Source organism: Malaclemys terrapin, chromosome 11 (assembly GCF_027887155.1).
Source record: "Malaclemys terrapin pileata isolate rMalTer1 chromosome 11, rMalTer1.hap1, whole genome shotgun sequence".
NCBI lineage: Eukaryota > Metazoa > Chordata > Testudines > Emydidae > Malaclemys > Malaclemys terrapin.
In genome coordinates this window covers 69,162,347-69,185,041 of record NC_071515.1, presented here as the reverse complement: position 1 = coordinate 69,185,041, position 22,695 = coordinate 69,162,347, and the positions used below count along the sequence as shown (strand labels likewise).

The window sequence follows — 22,695 nt, the reverse complement described above, 5'->3', positions numbered from 1 at the left end:
CAAATGAAAGGAACAGTTTTATGACACTGGGGACTAGCCCTGATGAGCTTAGATGTAACAAGTAAACCATGAGACCCATTTCCCCTGGGCATCTTCTCCCTACCTGGGGAGGGTGGAGAAATCTACTTCCCACCCAAGGGACCCCTTCCCAGCTATCAATTTCAAAATGTCCCCAGGTTCTGGAAAACTTGGCACAGTCTAGGCCGAAAAGCACATAAAAAAAAAAGGGAAGTTTTAGTTGAATGTGTGAGTTAGTGTCTTCCACAAACTTCAGTACAGTTGTACAGGCTTACTCTAGGATTGAACTTGGCCCAGCATATTAATATGTGCATTTAAACAGTAGTCAAGACACATTATGTCCTATGTACAATGTGACCCAGATAAGATGCTAATTGGAACCTTAACATCAGCATTTTTCTGGCTTGTTTGCAGTCTTGCAAGTTTCAATCACAGTTGTAAAGTTACTTGCATGCAGCAAGTGTTGAAACCTGCATAGCAGCTCTATCAAAGAATACAGAATCACAAGTGAAGAATATCACACCCAGTTGAAGTTACAGAGTACTTAGGGATGCAAAAATGTAATTACCCAACATGAAATCTGGACAACACATCAAAGCCTTATACTTGGGAAAAATCCCAGAAGAATCTTTAATGACCACAATCTGTCAGGACCTCTGTTTTACATTTCACCCACAAGCTTCGAAGTGTTCTCAACCCCCTGCATCACAAAGCACTATCATCCTTACTCATTATTAAAAAAAAAAAAAAAAAGGCATTGGGTCAGTGCAGAGATCATTTTTGATTCATTTTTAAATTGCCAAATACTGCATGATTCAATATTTAGTTTTCCAAGGGAAGGAAAAGGAAGAAATTGTTATTGCCATATAGGAGTCATTCAATGGCCTGTGTTCTGCAGAAGGTCAGACTAGATGATCATAACGATCCCTTCTGGCCTTTAAAAGAATAAATAAAGATCTACAAGTCTTTTCAAGTGGTAGGTGTATTTCAGACATTCACTCTGAAAGGGAACTTGCGCATGAGCACAAGGCCAATAACTGAACAGGGGGACATTCTTGAGTGTTCATGAGACTGCAACGCTCACTGGAGACCCATAATTCACTTACTAGCAACGTGTTACACAGTAGCAGCTTTGAAGGTTCCTGTTACCTTCTGACATGTGGGAGACAAAGATTTTGCTGCGCCGTCTCCCACCACACTGCGCATTTTCCTTCTTCACTGATAACATGAGGACATTTCTCCTTCTTCCTCTCAAAAAAAATATTACTATGGGCTACCTTAAAAAAAAAAAAAAAAATCACATCATATGGAAACAATTGTCATGAATGTATTTGTGGGATCTCTGCATAAATCCCCCATTTATTAAAATTGAGACTAGACATCAGTGCCATAGGTACCGTCTACCAAATGGAAAAGATGCATCACTCACACACAGATGCAGTGTCCTCTGTACACTAGCTGGCAATCTTGCTGTTAACAGAAATACCGATTTGACTTACTCCATAAATTAGCCATGTCCGCAAGCTGACATGCTCAGGGACTACTGCTTGCAGCAACTGTCTTCTGCCTCTGTCACAAGCATGGGACAAAGAGAAGGGAGAGGGAGCCATAGCGTTTGGGAAAGTGGCACACTGCTGAGGCATGGCTTGCATTAGCTTCTCTGTGACCAAGCTTTGCTTGCAGCAATACCGAAAAGTCTTTCGACCACAGAACCAGGCTGCACCTGGTAATTGTGAACGATCTACAGATACTTCAGCAGAAGCATAGGAAACTTTCTTTTTAGAGAAGAGTTTTAACAGTTAGCTGAAGTCACTTCTCTAGCAGTTCTATTTCTAGCAGCTGAAAAGAACCATTTCTTCACTTACATTTCTCCCCTTTATGGCTACCTCTCCTCTGTACCGCCTTGTATTTACTCTCCACAAAGCAAACATTTCCCTAGCATCATAATATGTGACAGGGTTACATAGCAGCTTTAATCCCCAAAAGGCTCTTAAAACACTTTACAGCATCACTGAAATGGAGCCTTCACTGAGGTGAAGCTACCTAACCAATAGATTTATGTGGGCATAAGCTTTCGTGAGTAAAAACCTCACTTCTTCGGATGCATCCGAAGAAGTGAAGTTTTTACTCACGAAAGCTTATGCCCAAATAAATCTGTTAGTCTTTAAGGTGCCACCAGACTCCTTGTTGTTTTTGTAGATGCAGACTAACACGGCTACCCCCTGATACCTAACCAATGCACAGCATGCTGAACAACAGTATGGGGAGGGAGGGGCATTTTGACGAAGGATGCCAGGACAAACTCATACAGGCTGTTTTACAGGAGCTTTAAATGTCTATGACGAGCAGACAGAACCTCTGGATTTTGCTAGTTTCCAATGAGAAGCACCTCGTCACCCAATGAACTGTAGAGAATTCTCTTTATCTAGAAGAGAAAGGAGAGTGGTTACATAAGTAGATGGGACTTAGACCTGTGGTGCTAGGGAGTCCATTTCCTTTCAGATGCTTACATCACCAAGCCATCCCACAGGAGAGGCCACGCACATGCAAAACTGATGCTGCATGCATCATGCATGAAATCTTGCATACACAAATTGGATTCCTTTTCTTTGCATCGAGGAGGTGGGCAGAATACATCCTAATCGTATTAGCAACTTCTCATGCATGTGGAAAAGAGCATGGTGGCAACGCCTTCCAGGAAGAGTGAAACATAAGTGCAACCTGGCATTATAAATCAACTTTTGCAAAGACAATCAAAATGAAAGCCTGACTGAATGTCCGAAGATGCACCAATGAGAAGCGCTGCTAATGGTCTGTCAGAGATACAAACGCTGGCAACAAGCTCCTAAGTGGCTGAGCCTATTGCCCTTCCTGCAGGAAGGTTCTCTCTGCATTGCAAGATTGACGCTATCCAGGAGATGAGGAGGCCAGTCAAGTATTTATTCAGGGGAATCCTAAATGCTTCAAATATAGGAGCCAAAAGCTGAAGTTAGAGGTCGCGTTCCCAACAACATTTAAAATGGGAAAATTCCTATTAGTCCATTTTGGTCCACCTCCTCAGCGGTCAATGCAGGACTATCCCTGCACCTGTTTCCACAGTACTTCAAACCCACTATTAAATGATACAATTCCTATTGGTGCGAGCATGACAACTGGTGAGGCGTCAAGTTCACATGAAACCCCCAAAGCACAGAACTTCCCAGATCTGGCTCAGCTATGGATGCTGAAAGCATCCCGAATTCTCATTTTGCCTGGTACAAGGGACCGGTAACCATTCCAAGGTACGATCTCATGAAGTGCAAGAAACTCACATCGCCTTCATTGGAAAGCTGGAAACCCAGCTATAGCAGGTGTTCTCTTGCTTTGGGGATTCAGTCGATGTCAAACTTTGAGGAAGGATTTTTTTTTTAAATCCACATCTGGATTATCCTCTTCCATGTTTGCTGGGTTATGCTTGTAAAAGGGCATCCTGTCCTATCATATAGCTAATCCTCCTCTGAGACTTCCTCCTTAGTTCTGCTTAACTGACAACCAAGACTGCTCTGCCAGCATATAGTCCTTTACCTGTCCCCTGTCCCGATGCCAGGAGTTAAGATTAGGCAGAGAGTTACCTTCCATTTCAAAAGTGCTAGTATAGCCCTAAAACATTTCACGAGCTTGTGGTGGCTCTAGATCACAAACAATCTCTAACTTCGCTTGTGCCTCAGCCAGGTACCAGTTTCCCTTTGGAAAATGTTTTCCCCGGCCCTCTAGAAGTCTCATCTTTAAGAAATCTGAACTAATTATTCTTACTCAGCTATTCTGCCACTCCCCACATCCCCCTTAGTCAGCACCTGCCAGGATCTCAGTGCAAATTGGGCTTTGGTGGGGCAAGGGGGTTTCTTGTGCAAAGGCTGAAGTGAAGATCAATGAGACCGTAGTGAGAGGGAGGAAAGAGGCTCCACTGGATGGAAGGGAGCAAAGACTGTTAATGCTATATATTAAAAAAAAAAAAAAAAAAAAAAAAAACACAAACACCACACACCCCACACAGAAAATCTCAGATAAGAAAAAGGAAAGGAACTAGAAATCAGAGTGTCCCTAAAACAACCCCCCTGGCCACACATGAGTTAGTTTCACATCATTGCTTTTCAGGAAAGCAAGATAGAAGATTTAAAATATTTGCATTACACACACTTTTCCTTCATCACCCCACTATTCCCCCCCAGCCATGAAGAGATATACATCAGGTTATTGGACAATCAGGAAGGGGAGGCGAGATTCCGATGCACTAATTCCACCTCCAGTATATTTTTTGCATATATGGTCTATACAGGATGATGTATGCATTTTATTGAAGGATTCATACAAGAAAATAAAGCGTGCCTTAGGCTCACAAGAAGAGTTATACTTAGAAATCTCTTTTTTTAAAACCCCACCCACACCACATCAAAAGCCGATCCGTTTTCTCAAACATACTCAGCAGTACAGCATAGAAAAAGAAAACAAAGAAAAAAAAAAAAAGAAAAAAAAAAACAGGAACTAGAGAGTGTGGTTTCTCAGAAGCCACTGAACAGCTCCAGGGGAGGGCCACTTTACCACATTAACAAACCCAATGCAAACCAGGTAACAACAGTTAAATTTGACAATAGGCTCAGTCTATGTTTAACTAAATGCTAGAGATTTTTAGTTGCAGGATGAGTAATTATAACAAGAGATCAAGAAGATTCTGGTGAGCTGACCACAGAAGAACAACAAGAAAATATTCCACAAGTGTTCCAGTTAAGAAAGAAAAAAAGAAGAGAGACAGGCAGGCAGGCAACGAAAGCTAATAGAACAAGCTTCAATCACTCAAGGTGGGGAGGAATCAAATGATGCTTTGGTGGACAACTAACGGTTTTCAAGCAAAATCCAACCCTAATCCATTTGAAGAATCACCCGATGCCCAAAGCTCACACTCCAGTTGAGACAACTCCCAGACTTCTCCTGCCCAAAACCTTGGCAACACTGTCAAGCCAGAGTTTGCTCTGTATGTGTGCATGTGCACACTTTGAAAACACCACACCTACTAGAGACTCAAGGAAAGCAAACATTCTCTTTGAAGCCTGTGGAAATCTTACACCCTCAATTAATGAGAGCCTTGTAAATGTGGCTACGGTGTAAAGTATTACACCATTCTGGAAGGCAGCAGCTAGAGATCATTTCATTGTAGTTAAAGCTCAAGACCATGTCACTCAGAGGCCCTATTGTGGGCCGTCTAGAGTCCACATCTGACATTAGTTTAAGGGCTCGGTTTCCCTTTCACTAGCGTTATTTATCACCAAGGCTTTCACCTTCCACTGAAATCCTATCAAACAGACACAACAAGCCTAAGATGCTTAAAGGTCAGTCAACTGTGCCTTGTAAGATTCAAGAACACTTGAAGGTATCATTTCCCCTCTGTGCAAAGCATGAAACAATCCGTCAACATTTGGCTGAAACATCTTCATCTAGATAGAGAACAAAGATGAAACTTGCATATCCTGCCATTTCCAAAGTGTCATAAAAGTGACTAGAGTGATGATTCTTTCACTAGAATTATTGCACCTGGCACAGCAGTATACTTAAGCCATCTCCACCAAGGTAGGTTTGATATTCAGTTCACCTACTCTCAGTCAGCCATAAGACTCTGCAATCATTGCTGAAGGGATGAGAGAACTAAGTGCAAATGGGTCAATCTACTAGGTTGCTGAACGTGCCACAGAGTCCTGCAGATCAGGAGTGGAGGGGAATTAAGAGCATCTTCTCCAGCACTGAAGCACACCGTCAGCACTCAAACGTTATATCACCTGTTAGGTTTGTAGCCATCAGGACCAATGAAGATAACAAAAATAAACCCCCACCTCTAACAAGCTTCCTTTCTGGAAGAAAAAAAAAGTATGCTAGGGAAAATTAGAGAGGGGGAAGAGAATCATTCATAAGTAGACCTTTAAAAACCTCAAGCCATATTCCCACCGCAATAAATACAGAACAATATTCTTTTTAAGGACAGTAGATACTTAAGTCCCTGAAATGTTGCACAACTGGGGCTAATTTCTACCCTCAGTTGCACCCACTGAAGCCAGTGAGACTGCATGGGTATAACGGAGTTTTGCTTTTGGGTACTTCAGTTTTCTAAACCAATCCTGCATCTCTTACTGACTTCAGATGAACTATTCCTGGGGTAAATTCTGCCACCATTACTCACATTAGATTGTATTTTATAGGAGACCCTCTATTGAAGTCAGTGGGGCTACTGAGCGCAAGGTATTATGCAACATAACTAAGGCAGTGGAATCTGGTCCCAATGTGCATGAGAACTGCAGGAGTGGGTCTCATATTAGTGTTATTTAGATTTGCCTCCAACCCCACTTCCAATAAGTAACAGAGAAAGCACAAATATCAACAAGCTTAAAGAGGTCACACATGGGGCTTTGCATTTCAGGTAGCAAGTCTATCTCTGCTTATGAACAAAAAAGACAACCCCAGTTCCTATTTGAAAACAACAGCAACAAAATATATCCCATTAACTCTGCAGTGGCACATTTCTGATAATCTGTCAGTCTCAAAAATCAGTCATGACCTAGATATCTCGTGTGCTATTGCAAGCTAGCCGTAGTACAGAGATAGTAATTTCTCCTGGTGTGTAGACTGTGCTATTGCTACTAACTGAACATTAATTAGATCACATCCAATAAGAAGCATCTTGATGAGATGCTAAAGAGCTATTCGTAACATGAGCCGATGTTCTAATAGGAGCAGGAGCTGCTTCAACTTTGCTAAAAATAACAGCCTATTTCAGGAAAACAGAAACAGAAAAGTATGTATACCTACACCCACGTAGAAATGGGAGAATGGAATATTACATTCTTGTGAGGATCCAACATTCAGCTGCAAAGCAAAAATGTATCATTAATACAAATCTATAGACAGAAAGGTCAACATGTTCCCAGTTCTCTGAAGTCAGGCATGGGGATCATTAGAGCAGTATTGTTATGACAGAGGTGTTTGTGATGGGGCTGAACAGCTAGGAGTCTAGCTGCAGGAGGCTTGGATCAGAGAGTGCTATAAAAGAGAGCCACATGATGGTGCAGCTGTTTGTGAACAGTGCTATTAGAACTCTTTTGAGAAAGGTTAACAATAAATGTTACTTTAAAAGAGCACTGTAATTTCAGTTCCACTTTCCACAAGGTTATTTATGTAAGACAACTTTCCTAGTCATCTATTATTCTGATACATTGTAACTGGACGACCTCGCATCGCCTGAAGTATTTAATGAACTACAAGCGCCCTTCCTCAACTATGTTATTGAGAAATAAATGTGACGGTACAGGTTTGGGCAGTAAAACAGAGCCTAAACCTAAATTAACTGTTAGTTAATGCCTGTTATGTTGCATCCCTAACCCCAACTCTTGGTTCTCTTTTTCCAAAGCCCAATAAAGTCTACTGAAAGACGGTCCATTGGCATCAATTGGATTCTCAACCCCTGATCCGGTTGACACATAGGCTTGATCTTAACTTTATACACTCAGATAGCCCCACTAAGGTCAATGGGGCAACTTGCATACATGAAGTTGATATAATTGTTTTCAGTGTTACAGCTTTACATTGTAAGCTCTGTGGTCTTCCTAGGTGTCTGTTCAATATTTGCACATTTGAGGATCCACTGTAATATAGATAAACCACAATATCAGTTTTACCATGTATGTAAAACAATTAAGTGAGAATAGTAGGTTTCTTTTCAAATGAACAAGTACTGTATTAGACTGTCTTGTTACTATAAAAGGGTCTTTTACTGACAGTCTTTATATGTTAATTCTGAAGCTGATCTCATTTATTCATAGTCCGGAAGTGTATCGCTACCTCATGGAAATTTCAGCACAAGACGAGATATACAGTATGTACGCTGAATCACATTTCTAAATCAAACATTCTCAAAATAACTCAAGAATAAAATTGGAAAAATAAAGGTTTTGCATTTTAAACAGGTTTAAAAATGTGTAAATTTTAACTAGTTGCAGGTGTACAAGGAATACATAAGCAATTAAGATTTGTAGTTTGACTGAAGTATTATGCATGGAATATATTTTGCTTCCACCGAGCACTTTGTATGTGAAATATGCTCTCGTACACTAGTTTATTTCTCTTTTTACCTAGTGCAGTCCTGAACTGGGAATGGTCAGTCATAATAAACATTCACATTTCTTTTCCTCCCTCACTCCCAGTCAAGAAGAGTTGGCCAGGTGCTAAAGAAGGCCAAAATTTCTACAAGTGACCTCTACTTAAGTTTTGGGTGCCTGACCTTATCTACAGGGGTGCAGAGTACCTGCAGCTCTTGTTGACCACAGTTAGAGCTGCCAGCACTCAACGCATCCAAAAATCAGGTCCAAGGTACCTCAGGTTGGAGGACCTAATTCAGTGGCCACTTAAGTTTTAAAGAGCAGCACAGCTCTAAAAGGGAGGAATTCCAATAGCCATGATTCTCAGAACGTCCTGCACTGAGCACAGGAAAAGCATGGCGGGGGAGAGTGTGTGCAAAGGTGGTTTAGGACACTTTCGTGTTCCCTATATTCCAAGGACATTAAGGGGCAGGGGCAGGCATGGCTTCCAGTATCACAACAGCCACAGGGATGCTCTAAATTTACACCCTTCTTCCCATGGGATGCAGACCCTAGCAGGAGGGCAGCGGGCTGTGGCCATGTCCAATCCTGCCCTCTCCTTCCCATTCCTCACCCCCACATTCCCCTATCCCAGAAGGTGAGAACAGAGCTAGTCAGACGTCCGCTTATTATGATAATCTGCAATGTTTGCATGAGTACCTGTTTTGTCCAGCTCTGATACAATTGGGAGAAAATAAAAACAAATAACCAACCCCACAAACCAAAGAGGAAGGGAAGAAAGTAGTTGCCATATCACAGTCAAAGTGCCACGAAAAGGGAGAGGGATGAAAGTTCTAAATGGTCTTTAAATAAGAAATATGGCTGAACGACCAGTTGGTCTGATGGCCATAGTTCAATTACTGACCAATTCGACAGTCACATCATGACTAATAACAGTGGACTGAAAAGGGTGGAAAGGCCATTTGATTTTTCTGGCCTTCATCCACCTCTGCCCATCTTGGCTTTAAGAGAAAGAGAAATACAGAAGGAGGGCTTATATACATCAGTGGGGCAGAGTCTAACAAAAATGAGATTTCCATGACAACACGCAACAGCCTCGGTCAGAAAGGCCTGCTAATAGTTGTGAGGCTATATGCTTTGTAGATACAGATTTTAATATTGGACAGATCACATATGTCAAACAAATACAATGCAGGCCAGATCCTCAGCTGGTAGAATAGGGAATAGCTTCACTGACTTCAATAGAGTTAGGCCGATTCACACCAGCTGAGGATCCAGCCCATAATCTGGATTAAACAAAACAAAACCCACAAGAAGATCATGCAGAGAACTAATTTTTGAAAATAGGTTTAAAAGAAATCCTGTGATGTTGTTTAACTATTGCAGAACCTCACATTAGAATAATTGGGAGATCAACTGTTGATGCAGAGATTTGTGACTTACCAAAGAGTACCAGGGCTGGTTCTAGGGTGGGTAAGAAGGGTGCCAACGTCCTGGAGATGCTGTACTGCTTCTTTTTTTGGTTTTTATTTTTGCGCTCTGTTGTTTGGCCAGCAGGTTGGGGGGGAGAGGGCGGGAGGAGAGAGGGGAACAGGACAAAATCAAAATGGCTAGGGCCACTCCTGGAGAGTAGGGATATTGCAGCACATTATTACTTTTGACAAGCGTAGTTTTGTTTGTGATAATACTTCACATTTTACCAATAAGTGTGCTGCAATAGAAAGAAGGCAGGCAGTCTAGTGGTTACAGAAAGTGGCTGAGAGCCTGAATTATCATCCCAGCCCTTCCAAACTCTGTGACCTTGGGCCAACCACATTACCTCTGAGACACAGTTTCCTCACTATTAGTTACAAGATTTAATGCTTTCAACAGCAATTTGAAAATGCAACATTTTAAGTATTAATAAATTATTTTGTAAGGTTTCAGAGGAAATGTCACTACAGCACTTCAATGTTAAGCCTTTGCAGGATCAAGGCCTAAAAACTTTCAGATATGCTTCAAATTATGCACCACGAGTAGTCTCATTGACTTACATGGGACTACTCACAGTCTGTAAAATTAAGCTTATGCACAAGTCCTTGCAGGATTAGGGCCCTAACAAGGAATATTTGAGTGTGTTAGTGAAAAAAAACGAAAACAGAAACCACCAATTAGTAGTTGTCACGCTTGTAGATTAGAGTAATAATTAGGGAAGTCCTGCTACAAATACATCAAAATACACTATGTACTATCAAAATACACAGTTTAAGCGTCTTACCTAGTTTCTATTTTATGGACAAAATGCATTTTATGTGATATTTTGGATTTGTATAGAGCACCACTGGCACAATCCCATTAGGTTTTCCTTGTCTAATTTCAGGCCCCAGAAGAAGTCTCTCTCTAGAATACTCATGATAAGGTGGATACTGGAAGATGTCAGAAGTAATAATACTTGGTCAGCCACAACAAAGTGTGGCATAAAATATAGTGCTGGAAAAGAGAAGACGGTAAGCTACCAATACCTGATTTATACTTAATTATCAATCCTTAGTTAATATACACATCCTACTCAAAACCCCTATTATAAGAGGGACTGCAATGCACTGCAAAATGAAAATGATTTTCAGAACTTTAGTGATAAACAACGATAAGTTTAACAGACACATTGAAAATAGAAAACTAAGCAAACAGCCTCCCAATATTGTTTCTTTCGCTTGGAAAGGAGAAGAGGTTCCTTGTATTACTGTTCTCTAAACAGATATGGTAATTTCTAAACACTGCACACTGACACATTCTATGAGTCTTATTGTTTCAATGAGCTGAGCCACTCACTGGTAGTTAACATTCTACCACAGCTACAGATAAGAGTTTAAAATGCAAGGTTGTTTAAAACAACAACAAACAAACAAGGTTATTGCTGGCAACATATGGAATCTATTTTTACCCCCTACCCTCTAGGCATTTACTGTACATTTCACAGAGCAAACCCCTCTCTTTAGGTCATTGATTTACATGAGTCAAGGAACACGCATCTCTGAAACCAAGTTGTACATTTTGTTGACATTTTACAGAATTACAGGCAAGCACAGATCTCCCCCCCCCCCCCCCCATAAGAGCACCAAGACTTTTCCACACCATTTTTCAGTCACAGGGCACCAAGCACAAGTACCATTCCACTGGTGATCTGTTGACATTAAATAAAACAGAAAGGCTCTATCCACAGGGCTAGTCAAGATCATTCTGTGCTAAAAATGCCATTACTTAAAGCTAGTAAACCAGATTTTAAAAAAATTAAAAAAGGAAGAAAAAGGTTAAAGCAGTTATTGAAAAGCAACAGTGAGCACTAAGAGCATGATTTGACTAGTCAGCATCCAGGGCAAACTCCCACCTAGTAGCAGACAAACCAGTGTCCAGAACAAGCTACCAAACAGATCCACAAAACTAAATTTAAGCCCTTTTGCCAGCTAAAGCCACCAGAGCTTAGAGCCAGAGCTTGCCTCACCTGCTTTAACAGGAACTTGTCCTCTGCGTTGGTCTTCAGGGAGATGGCCAGGTGGATTGCTGAGAGGACCACCCCGCTGATGACCGCAGCCCTCATCCTGACTGGCAGCAGCGTGTAGATGCTGTAGATGAAGAAAACAGTCCACCAGATACCCTCGGAGGCACTCCTGGGCCAGACCAACAGCACCCCCACCACTTGCACGGCCACGATGGCCAGGATGACCGAGTAGCACACCAGCCACATGTGGTCCTGGTGGAAGTCGTTGCGGTTGCACAGCACGCACAACACCACCACCAGCAGGATGGCCAGTGAGAGCACCACCACGTAGGGCACCTTGTAGTGACCGTACACGACGTGGAAGATCAGCATGACTAGGCACACCAGCACCAGCACGGCCATCAGCATGGTGAGGCTGCTCTGGTTGAGCCGGAAGAAGTAGCGCTGGTAGAGACGCTCCAGCTTCTCCGACTGGAACTTCTTGGACCTGAAGATCTGCAACAGGCTGCCGCAGCAGCTGCCCATGGAGAAGCCCACCTGGGAGTCCCTTTCCTCCTCCTCCAGCTCCTCAATCTTGGCCTTGATCCGCTTCTCCTCCAGCCCCAGCTCCACGGACCGGGGCCGCACCTCGCCCAGTTCCCCAAAGTGCCGAGGGCTGGTGGTAAAAGTGGGATTCCCTCTGCGCTGGTGACGGCGACTATCTTCGCCGTGCTCCTGCCAGGCCGACTTGGATCTAAAACTCATCATCCTGCAACCGCTCTCCCCCTGGTTCCTGTTAGGCTGAGGCTCGTAGTCTTCCTCACTCCTCCACCTGCTTGCCATGCAAGAAGGCTTCTTGCTCGATGACCTGTTTGGGGCAAGGGGATAGGAATAGCCATTGGCCCTGGACTCTGCTTCCCCCCAGGCGGATCGATGCTGCTCGGTGCCTCCCCGAGGTGCAGGGGCTCCGAAGCCCGGGGGGCTCACACTGTTGGGCCGGGACATGCCCTGTAGCAAAAAGTGTTTCGGGAAAGGGGACAAGCCACAAAGAAAAGAAAAAAAGTCCACTCACAGCCAGGAGGGACCTGATCTTCTGAGCATCTTTCTCCTAGCGTCAAGGGAACAATGCAAGGGGAGCGAAAACTGCAGATCCTTCCTTCTTTGGCAAAGTCCTGGTTCACACAAAAGTCTCAGGTTGTCAGGGATACAAGATTCCTGCTAGTTGTCAGGAGAGCACAGCCAATTCGGTGAACAACCACCCTCCCCTCTACAAACTGGGGTCTCCTGGAGCTTGCTACAAGTGCCTCATAAATACCTGGAATCCCAGGGGTAGCTTCCTAGAGGGTTCTCCCCAATCTGTCATTTCCTCTCCCAATTCTCTAGGGAACTGGTCATTTGTTTAAATAATTAGACGGAACTTTCACAGGAAGGGGGCTGGGGAAGGAGAGAGGAAAATCACCTGAACTCCCACCATAAACCAGAATCACTGCCCCAGATTACTCAGTTTTATTAGCATTGGAAAACTGCAAATCCTCTCTTGGATCAAAACAATTATCCCGGCACGAGAAGCGAAGGCTCCCGCTCCAAGGTACCTTACAAGAAGCGTGCTGACGATCCAGCACATTTCTGCGCGGGCTGCTGCGTGGAAGGCAGAAGAGAATCAGTGACAACAACTCCCACCTGGGGTTAGTGCCTGGCCAAACCACCATTTGTTGGCCAGCTGAACGGACTCGGAACCAAACTACAAAGGGCAGAGGGAGGGCGGTGCTGGGACCACTCTTGGGCGGTTAGTCGCACAGAAAAAGAAAACATGTCCTAGGGATGATCAAACCCCCTCCTCGCCCCAGCGGAGAGCGCTGCCGCAAATGAGGAGCTTGGATTGGATGGTTTTTAGGCTCTCGGTACACTAATGGTCTGGAGGAGTGGATGTCTCCTTTACACTGAGCTTTCCCTTCGGCAGTGTCCGGGGGGCTGGAGGGACCAAATCAATCGGCTCCTTTGGAGAGCCGGAGCCACCCGCTAGCGCCCAGGGCGATTTCCCAGCCAGCAGAGCGCACGGGGGCAGGTTCTAGCCAGCAGCTCCCGCTGCGGGGCGATGCGCTATCTCCGCCGCAGACACACCACACGAGCCAGAAGCACTAGCGATGGTCTGGTCTTCCAGGGGCAATGCAGCCGTCTCTGCAAAGCAGGATCGAAGGGGACCTGGCAATTCATTCACACATCCTCCTCCGTCTGCTGCGGACCTGGCTTTTGCTCCAGATCGCTGCCGCCCGCCTAGGGTGCAAGCCCTCACCCTTCCATGCCAAAACAATTTCTTGTTTTAATTCAACCGCAGAGTGGTTTCTTTCCCTACGCAACGCAAAAATCCAGCGCGGGCAGCTAGTTGCGGAGCTGCCCGAGGGCTCTTACAGGAGACGCTGCTCCGAAGCGCTGGAGCCCCCAGACCGCGCCAGCGGCATCGCTCCCCTTGGCCGCGCTCGCACGCGCCGCATCCAGAGACATTCCATCCGCACCTTTCAAACTCGTCTTTGTACTCCCCCTTCAACCAAACTTCAGCCCGGCTGGCCTCCGCCTTCAGCGCCGCCTGATTGGTGCTTGCTCAGCGGCTGCCTGCTCCCATTGGGCGGCTCTCCTACCTGACCAGCGGCGCTGGCTTCTCTTCCAATAGATGGGCCCGTTTGGCTGGGGGGGGGCGGGGCCCGCGGGGACAGCAGCAGCAGCAGCTGGAATCTGCAATCTACATTCTTTAACTCCTTCGCCCCCTCCCGCCCCGCCTGTCCCAAGTGTCTTTACACCCAGCAGTGCCTGCGAGTCTCTCCACGTGGCTGCAGCTGCTGCCTGGGACGGACCGTGGCGGGGGACGCGGGGTGGTATGGGGGGTGAGCGCCGCGTTTGCTGGGCTGCCGGCTGGCTGCCGACTCCCCACGTGGCTGGGACAGGACGGTGGCACTAGGTGATGGGGGTGTTTAGTTGGTTTGTGGTTTGTAGGGTGACCAGATGTCCCGATTTCATAGGGACAGTCCCAATTTTGGGGTCTTTTTCTTATATAGGCTCCTATTACCTCCCCCCGTGTCCCAATTTTTCACATTTGCTGTCTGGTCACCCTAGTGGTTTGGGGGGTGGTGGTGGTGGGTTGTGTGTGCGCTTGCTTGGCTGCTGGCTGGCTGGCTACTCCCCACGTGGCTGGGACAGGACTGTGGCACTAGGTAGGGGGCGAGGGAGTGGCTGGGTTGGTTTGTGGTTTGGGTGTTAATGGGGTGTGTGGTTTGGATTACTGGGGGTGGGGGAGTAGCAGCACTGTTTTGCCTGGTCTGGCTGCTGGCTTACGCTTTTTTTGGTTTTTGATTTGTTTTCACTGCTAGTGGGCACCTCCGAGGGCACCTAACTCGGTGCCTGTCTCCGTCGGAAAGCGTTTTCAGCACCCCAATGGTCAGTACCTGCAGCTCAGGTTGGCCCTGTGCCACTTTTTTAAGAACATAAAAATGTCCACACTGGGTCAGACCAAAGGTCCATCTAGCCCAGTATCCTGTCTTCCGACAGTGGCCAGTGCCAGGTGCATCTCTGGTGGTGGGGTGCACCTGCACCCACTGGAGGGGGAGGGGCTGTCAGGACTGTGGTATGGCTGCTGGGCTGGGGGGGCGGTGAGGGGCAGGGGACACAGACTGTGGGGTGGCAAATCTGGGTGGGGGTGCAGCAGCACAGCTTTGGGCCAGTTGGCAGCAATTGGGGGTGGCATAGTTGTTGGTCAGTCAGTGGTGGCTGAAGCAAGCATAGCTGTCTTGGGGGCCTGTCAAGGGAGGGGGGTGGCACAGTTGTGAGTGGGGAAGGGGAACTGCAGGGTGGCCATGGCATAGGCCTCCTGCTGTGTTGCCCACTCCATGCTCAGGAGGGCATAGGCATAGGGTTTTGTTGTGGGGCCATGGTGGGCCCCTGCTGTCTGCAACTTTACTGGCAGTGGCAAGTCTCCAGCGCTGACCTGCCCCACCCCCATTTCCCCATCCTTGGACAGCCCCCTCCCTCATGAGGCTGCTACCCCTGACAATGTGGTGTGGTAGGTACCCCCCCCCCCACTCCTGTCCAGTGCCTCCTCTTTGACTCCCCCCTTGTAAGGACAGCATCAAGGAGTGAGGAGCAGCATACATCTCTCCTTCCCCCATGATGAGTAAGACTATAATGGGGGAGCCAGCTTTCCCTTTTTCCAACCCCTTCTCTTCTGCCTCCCCGAGGGCTGGTGTTGGTGTGAGGCAGATATAATTTCTCCCCCCTTCCGCTTGCAATGTAGCACATACACAAGTTGCTCTCAACCTTTCCAGGCTACTGTACCCCTTTCAGGAGTCTGATTTGTCTTGTGTACCCCCAGTTTCACCTTACTTAAAACACACTATTACTGAACAATTGCTTACTTTCTCATTTTTACCATATAATTATAAAATAAATCACTTGGAATATAAATATTGTACTTGCATTTCAATGTATTTTATATAGAACAGTATGAACAATCCATTGCCTGCATGAAATTTTAGTTTGTACTAACGTTGCTAGTGTTTTTATGGAGCCTGTTGTAAAACTAGGCAAATATATAGATGAGCTGATGTAACCTCTGGACCCTCGGCATACCCCCAGAGAAGTGACATAACACTATTGTGAGTGAATTGGTTTTTGGAAGGGATGCCTGTTTCTCTTTCTCCTCCCCTTATATTAGTAAATAAAAGAGGGGGTGTTTATTCCCTTTTCTCTTCCCACCCCATGTGTCACTTGTGGAGTTCTGTAATGGAAAGGGGTATGCTTGCATATATAAAGCCGAACACCTGATTACAGAAATGATGCATCTCTGGGCGGGCATGTTGTTCTTCATGCAATTATTTGAATGTGGTGGATGGCCTTTCCCCACCCCTCTGATAAATGAAGGGGGGGAGGTAGCTCCCTTTTATGGACAGCCAGCCAGTAGTTATAAGCTCTTAGCAGCTGTTCTCTAATTGCCCTACCTGTAAAGGGTTAAAAAGTCTCACTGCTATGCATAGGTAAAAGGAAGTGAGTGGGCTCATGGACAAAAGAGCCAATGGGAAGACTAGAATTTTTTTTAAATTGAAAAAAAGACTCCCCTTTTGTCTGTCTGTTCTCCTGGGGAGAAGCAGAACGGCAGCAGCTATGCTCTAAGAAGCGTAGGCCAGGTATGAAAAAAATCATCAGTATCATACCTAGAAATTTCTCATTTTAAACCCCAGATATGTAAGTAGATCAGGAAATGTCTAGGAAGCTATAAGCTAGACCTCAAGAAAGCTATTCTTGGTGCTTAATCCTTGGAGTTGCTCTTTTAAAATCTATCAATAGCCTGAGTTCCCAGTTGTATTTTCTTTCTTTTATTAATAAAATTTACCTTTAAGAACAGAATTGGATTTTTGTCTGAAGAGGTTTGTGCACGTTGTTTAATTAGCTGGTGGCAACAGCTGATTTCCTCTCTTTCACCCCCCCCCTCCCCTTCTCAGCTCTTCCCTGGAGGGGGGTTGAAAGGACTTGAGGGTATCCACACTTGGGAATTCCTTCCTGTGGCCTTCCTGGGCTCTCAAAGGGGTTCTGCACTTGGGTGGTGGCTGCATCTACCAATCCAAGGTCAGAGAAAAGGTGTAACCTTGCGAGTTTAATACAAGCTCCTGAGTCCTTATTGTGGGTGGTTCTTGGTGTGGGTCAAAATAATGAACATTCTTGACGAGGTCCACCCACTTGATGCATCCCTCCTATTCCTATCATATTCCAGTTTAGCCTGCCTTGTCCGCCATTTTGAGGCTCAGCCAACAAAAGAGGCAAGAAGAGCAGTATGCACCAGCTGCAAAGCAAATGGGCAGAGTATGGGGGAAAATACAAAAAGGAGTAGGAAAAAGAAAAGGAGTTGAAAGACTGATTGAAGCCTGCAGTTGGTGCTAACAGTAAAGCTTTCTGCAAATGTTGCAAAGCCCTGATTTGCGCACAGCATGCAGACCTTTTGCAACATGCAGGGACTGACAAACAAAGCAAATGCAAAACCATTTTCTTCTATGCGCCTGACAGATGTTGGTTTCACAGTATCAAAACCGTCAACCATGATGCACCAAGTGGAGCTAACACTGGCCTGCTACGTTGCCTGCCACTCAGCAGTTACTTCCATGGATCACCCCAGTGAACTTGCCAGAGTAGCTTTTGATAAAGATGTAAAATTCCATCACACAAAATGCCTGGCATTAATAAACAATTATTGTGCCTTGCATGTTCTCGAACCTCAAAGACATTGTGAGTCCCAGTATTCACTGGTTATAGATGAGAGCACAGATATTGCTGCAGTAAGGCAGTGTGTGCATTGTCTTGACAGTGTTGGTGTTGTGGAAGCAGAGAAGGATTTCACCAGATGTATTGGGACTGGGACTGACGGCTACAGCGTTACGGTCGGGAAGAAAAATTCAAACTACATGCATCTCCTCAAAAGGAATAAGAATCTGTTTCATCAAATATGTGCCAGTAAAGCTGTAGAAATGCTGCCACACAGTCTAGAGTTTTTAGTTTCTCATTCCTACAGCTGGTTTTCTCACAGCCGCCTGAGATCACGTGAATATAATGATGGCAACACTCCACTGAAGCTTGTTCAGCTATTAGCGACAAGATGGCTCTCCATTCACAACTGTTGTGTGTGTGTACTGGATCAGTGGGATGAGTTAGTTTCATTTCCAACTGAGCAAAGATAGACAACAATGCTATGATACAGAAGTTCTGTATCAGGTGTATTGCAACCCTGTGAATAAACTATTTACAGTTTCTAACACCAATTCTGCAGGAATTTGCTAGAATCATCAAACTGTTGCAACTCAAATCTGGTGGTAATGCCTTCAAGATGCTGGACTGCCTCTAGTCTCTCTTTTGTACTCTTATATCAAGAGTGTTGTTTTCACAAAGGATACCTGCATCTGACACTAAACTCCTTGAAGTCGATTTGAGTGACACAGCCAGCCACTTGCTGCTGTGTGCTGTTAATTTTGGTGCAATGTTCACTATTGCTATAGGAGATGCAAAGCTTGACAAAGCTGTTGAAGAGACTATAAAGAGTAGATGCCGAGACTTCCTCCTTGAAGCTGCTAAACAAGTGCAGTCAAGACTTCCAGATTTATTAATCTGTGGAACTCTGTCAGTGTTTAGTCCATCAGTTATTCTCTCTCAGGGAAAACCTCAACTAGTGACCATCTCCATGATAAAATTTTTCAAAGGTGACTTGGGGGCCTTGGATGCACAGTATCAAGCCATCAAATTCCAGAAATGGAAGACTACAGATGACACACACACACACACACACACACAGAACAGTTCTGGGTGGAGGTATACAATTTTGAAGACTAGTGGTGAATGGTGACTTAAAGAGCTAGCCCTGTTTTCACTTTCCTTATTTGTCATGCCTCTGAGCAATGCTGATATGGAACGAGTGCTCTCTCAGAGGAACATAGTTACGTCCAACCACTGGAACAAGTTGGGTCACCAGACTCTAAGCCATATACTGCATATCCATTATGGGTTAAGACGACTAGATTTGTTGTAAGGCTGTTGTCAGCAAAGCTCTGCTGATTGGTCAGTGGGGTTTTGAGGGGAGGGGGTTGGAGGGCGGAAGGGGGAGACAACAATCATTTTTCTCCCTGGCTGGCAAAATGTCTAGGGCCACTCCTGGAGACAAGGGCTATTGTCGCATGTTATTACTTTTAACAAGCGCAGTTTTATTTGTGGTGATGATTCAAATTTTACCAATGTGTGCATTTTACCAGTAAGGCAGGCAGTCCAGAGGTTAGAGAAAGTGGATAGGAGCCTGACCTATAATCCCAGCTCTTCCAAACTCTGACCATGGGCCAATCCGTGACTCTGTTTCCTCACTATTAGTTACAAGATTTAATACCATCAACAGCAATTTGAAAATGCAACATTGTAAGTATTACTAATTTATTTTGTAAGGTTTCAGAGGAAATCTCACTACAGCACTTCAATGTTATGCCTTTGCAGGATCAGGTCCTGTGATGGGATGGACTAGGCCCAAACACGCATTGCTGGAGGCCTCAGGGCTCTGCCACACCCATCCCAGGAAAGGAGCATTGGAGAGGTCCTCCAAGCAGGCTAGAGGGCTGCAGGGGGAAGCACCCAATCTGGGCTCAGGAGGGCCATATAAAAGGAGCTGCAGAACAGAGCAGCAGTACCTGCTGCTGGAAGCTAGAGAAGAAAGGACTGCGTGCCTGGCTGGCTGAAGGAACTGCAGCACGATGGACAGTTAAGTGGGGGCAGGGACCGGGGGAGTGAGGCTCCTGGCTGGCTGCTAGGACCAAGCCAAAGATAGTTTGCTAGCAGCAACCAGGGGAAAGCAATGAAGAAGCTCCTAGGGACTGAGCCTGGGAAGGGCACCAGAAAGATAGTGTCTCCAGGGAGGAAGCCCTGGGGATACAGCCCCATACCAGGGCTAGACTGGTTGAAAGAATGCAGACATACCCCATCATGGGGGGTGGGGGGCGCTTGCAAGAGATGGGTGCCAACCCTGTTACAGGGCCTAAAAACTTTCAGACATGCTTCAAATTATGCACCATGATTAGTCTCAGTGACTCACATGGGACTATTCAGTGTGTAAAATTAAACTTGTGCACAAGTCTTTGCAGGCTCCTAACAAGGAATATTTGAGTGGGTTAGTGAACCTTCCCAACTCAAAAAACAAAACCCACCAATTAGTTATTGTCATACTTGTAGATTAGAGTAATAATGATGAAAGTCTTGCTATAAATACACACAGGCACTGTACATCATATACAGAAAAATACACTAGGTACAGTTTAAAAAACCTGCCGACTAGAAAAAAGTTAAAGACTGCTTACTTACTTTCTAATTTACGGACCAAATGCATTTTATGTGATATTTTGGACTTGTACAGAGCACCACTGGCCCAATCCCATTAGGTTTTCCCTGTCTCTCTAGAATACTCATGATAAAGTGGATATTATAAGATCTCAGAAGAAATAATACTTGGCCAGCCACAGCAAAGTGTGGCATTGTAAAATATAGTACTGGAAAAGAGAAGACTAAGCAACCAATACCTAATTTATACTTAATTATCAATTCTTAGTTAATATACGCAATCCCTGCTCAGACCCCCTATTATAAGAGGGACTGCAACGCACTGCAGAATGAAAATGATTTTCAGAACTCTTGAGTGATGGACAATAGAAAACTATCGTTGTGTATGTGTCAGTTAAGCCTAAGAAGAAAACCCCGTAACACTGTTCCTTTCGCTTGGAAAGGAGAAGAGGTTTCTTGTATTACTGTTGTCTAAACAGATACGGTAATTTCAAAACACTGCACACTGACACATTCTATGAGTCTTACTGTTTCAATGAGCTGAGCCACTCACTGGTAGTTAACATTCTACCACAGCTACAGATAAGAGTTTAAAATGCAAGGTGGTTGCTTTTTTAAACAAAGTTATTGCTGGCAACATATGGAATCTATTTTTACCCCTTGCCCTCTAGGCATTTACTGTACATTTCACAGAGCAAACCCCTCTCTAGGTCATTGACTTACATGAGTTAACTCATATAGAACATGCATCTCTGAAACCAGGTTGTACATTTTGTTGACATTTTACAGATTCCTAGATTTACAGGCAAACTGAGTTCTCCCCCCATAAGAGCACCAAGACTTTTCCACACTATTTTTCAGTCGCATGGCACCAAGCACAGGTACCACTCCACTGGTGATCTGTTGACTTTAAATAAAACAGGCTCTATCAATAGGGCTAGTCAATATCTTTGTGTGCTAAAATGCCACTTAAAGCTAGTAAACCAGATTTTAAAAAAATTAAAAGGAAGAAAAAAGTTAAAGGTTATTGAAAAGGAACAGGGAGGAGAGCATGATTAGATTAGTCAGCGTCCAGGGCAAACTCCCACCTAGTATCAGAGAAACCAGTGTCCAAGACCAGCTACCAAACAAATCCACAAAACCTAAATTTAAGCTTAGACTCCTTTTGCCATCTAAAGCCGCCAGAGCTTGCCTCACCTGCTTTAACAGGAACTTATCCTCTGCATTGGTCTTCAGGGAGATTATTGAGAGGACCACCCTGCTGATGACGGTAGCCCTCATCCTGACTGGCAGCAGCGTGTAGGCATTTGCCGCTATATTCTCTGCTGACCTGGGGCTTCTGTGATTCCTTCTGCAAAGCCAGATAGAAGATTTGGCTTAATTCTTTTTCCACAAAGTGCAAGGTTGACCAAGGACAGCCTCTTAGATGGCTCTAATGCATTTTTGATTGTGGGGAGACGAGTACTAACAACTTCCCTGATCCAAGGCCTTACTATATTTTAGTTCTAAATGAATGTCAAAAAGCATTGCTCAACCCAGGGGCCAGAAGTCTGATGTTTCACCATCAGGCCTAAACCAAAGAGTTAAATAAATTATTTAGCATTTATGTTGCAATAGCACCTACAGGCCTCAAACAGGCTGAGGGCCCCATTGTTCTAGGCACTGCACAATAAGGATATGGCTACACGGCAGTGACAAAGCCATGGCTGGCACATGCCAGCTGACTTGGGCGCAAACTAAGGGGCTGTTTAACTGCAGTGTAGATGTTTGGTCTCAGTCTGGAGCCTGGGTTGTAGGACCCTGTGACGAGGGAGGGTCCCAGAGCTCATGATCCAGCCTGAGCCCAAACCTCTACACCGCAATTAAACAGCCCCTTAGCCCAAGCCCTGTGAGCCTGAGTCAGCTCCATGGGTGTCTAACTGTAGCATAGACATACCATAAAAACAGTGGTTCTCCAAACTGGGGGGTGCACCATCACCTAGAGGGGCATACAGCAGTGCCAGGGCCAGCCCCCTCAGGGGGTGGGGAGGGAGCACGGCCCAGCCCAGCTCAGATCCCAGCTGCAGCTCCACTCCGGCCCCAACCCAGCTGTGCCCTGATTCCCTCTCTGCCCCCAGGCCAGCTCCGCCTCTAGCCTCAGCTCCTGCCCCATTCCCAGTTCTGCCCCCAACTCCGCCTTCAGCCCAAACTCTTCTGCTGAACCAATTGTGCAGTAATGGGGGCTGGGGAGAGCATGCAGACAGATTCCATTACTGGTAAGGG

General features: G+C 45.2%; 1 protein-coding gene across 1 annotated transcript in view; it reads right to left on the bottom strand.

The window, feature by feature from the left end:
* ADCY5 (adenylate cyclase 5) overlaps positions 1 to 14,188 on the bottom strand; it is a 307,979-nt gene extending 293,791 nt beyond the window's left edge. The window contains exon 1 of the mRNA XM_054043693.1: positions 11,617 to 14,188. Within this exon, the coding sequence (XP_053899668.1) occupies positions 11,617 to 12,597 (981 nt within the window). The 5' untranslated portion in view covers positions 12,598 to 14,188. The remainder of the gene's footprint in view (positions 1 to 11,616) is intronic.
* Between the last annotated feature and the right edge of the window lie 8,507 nt (positions 14,189 to 22,695).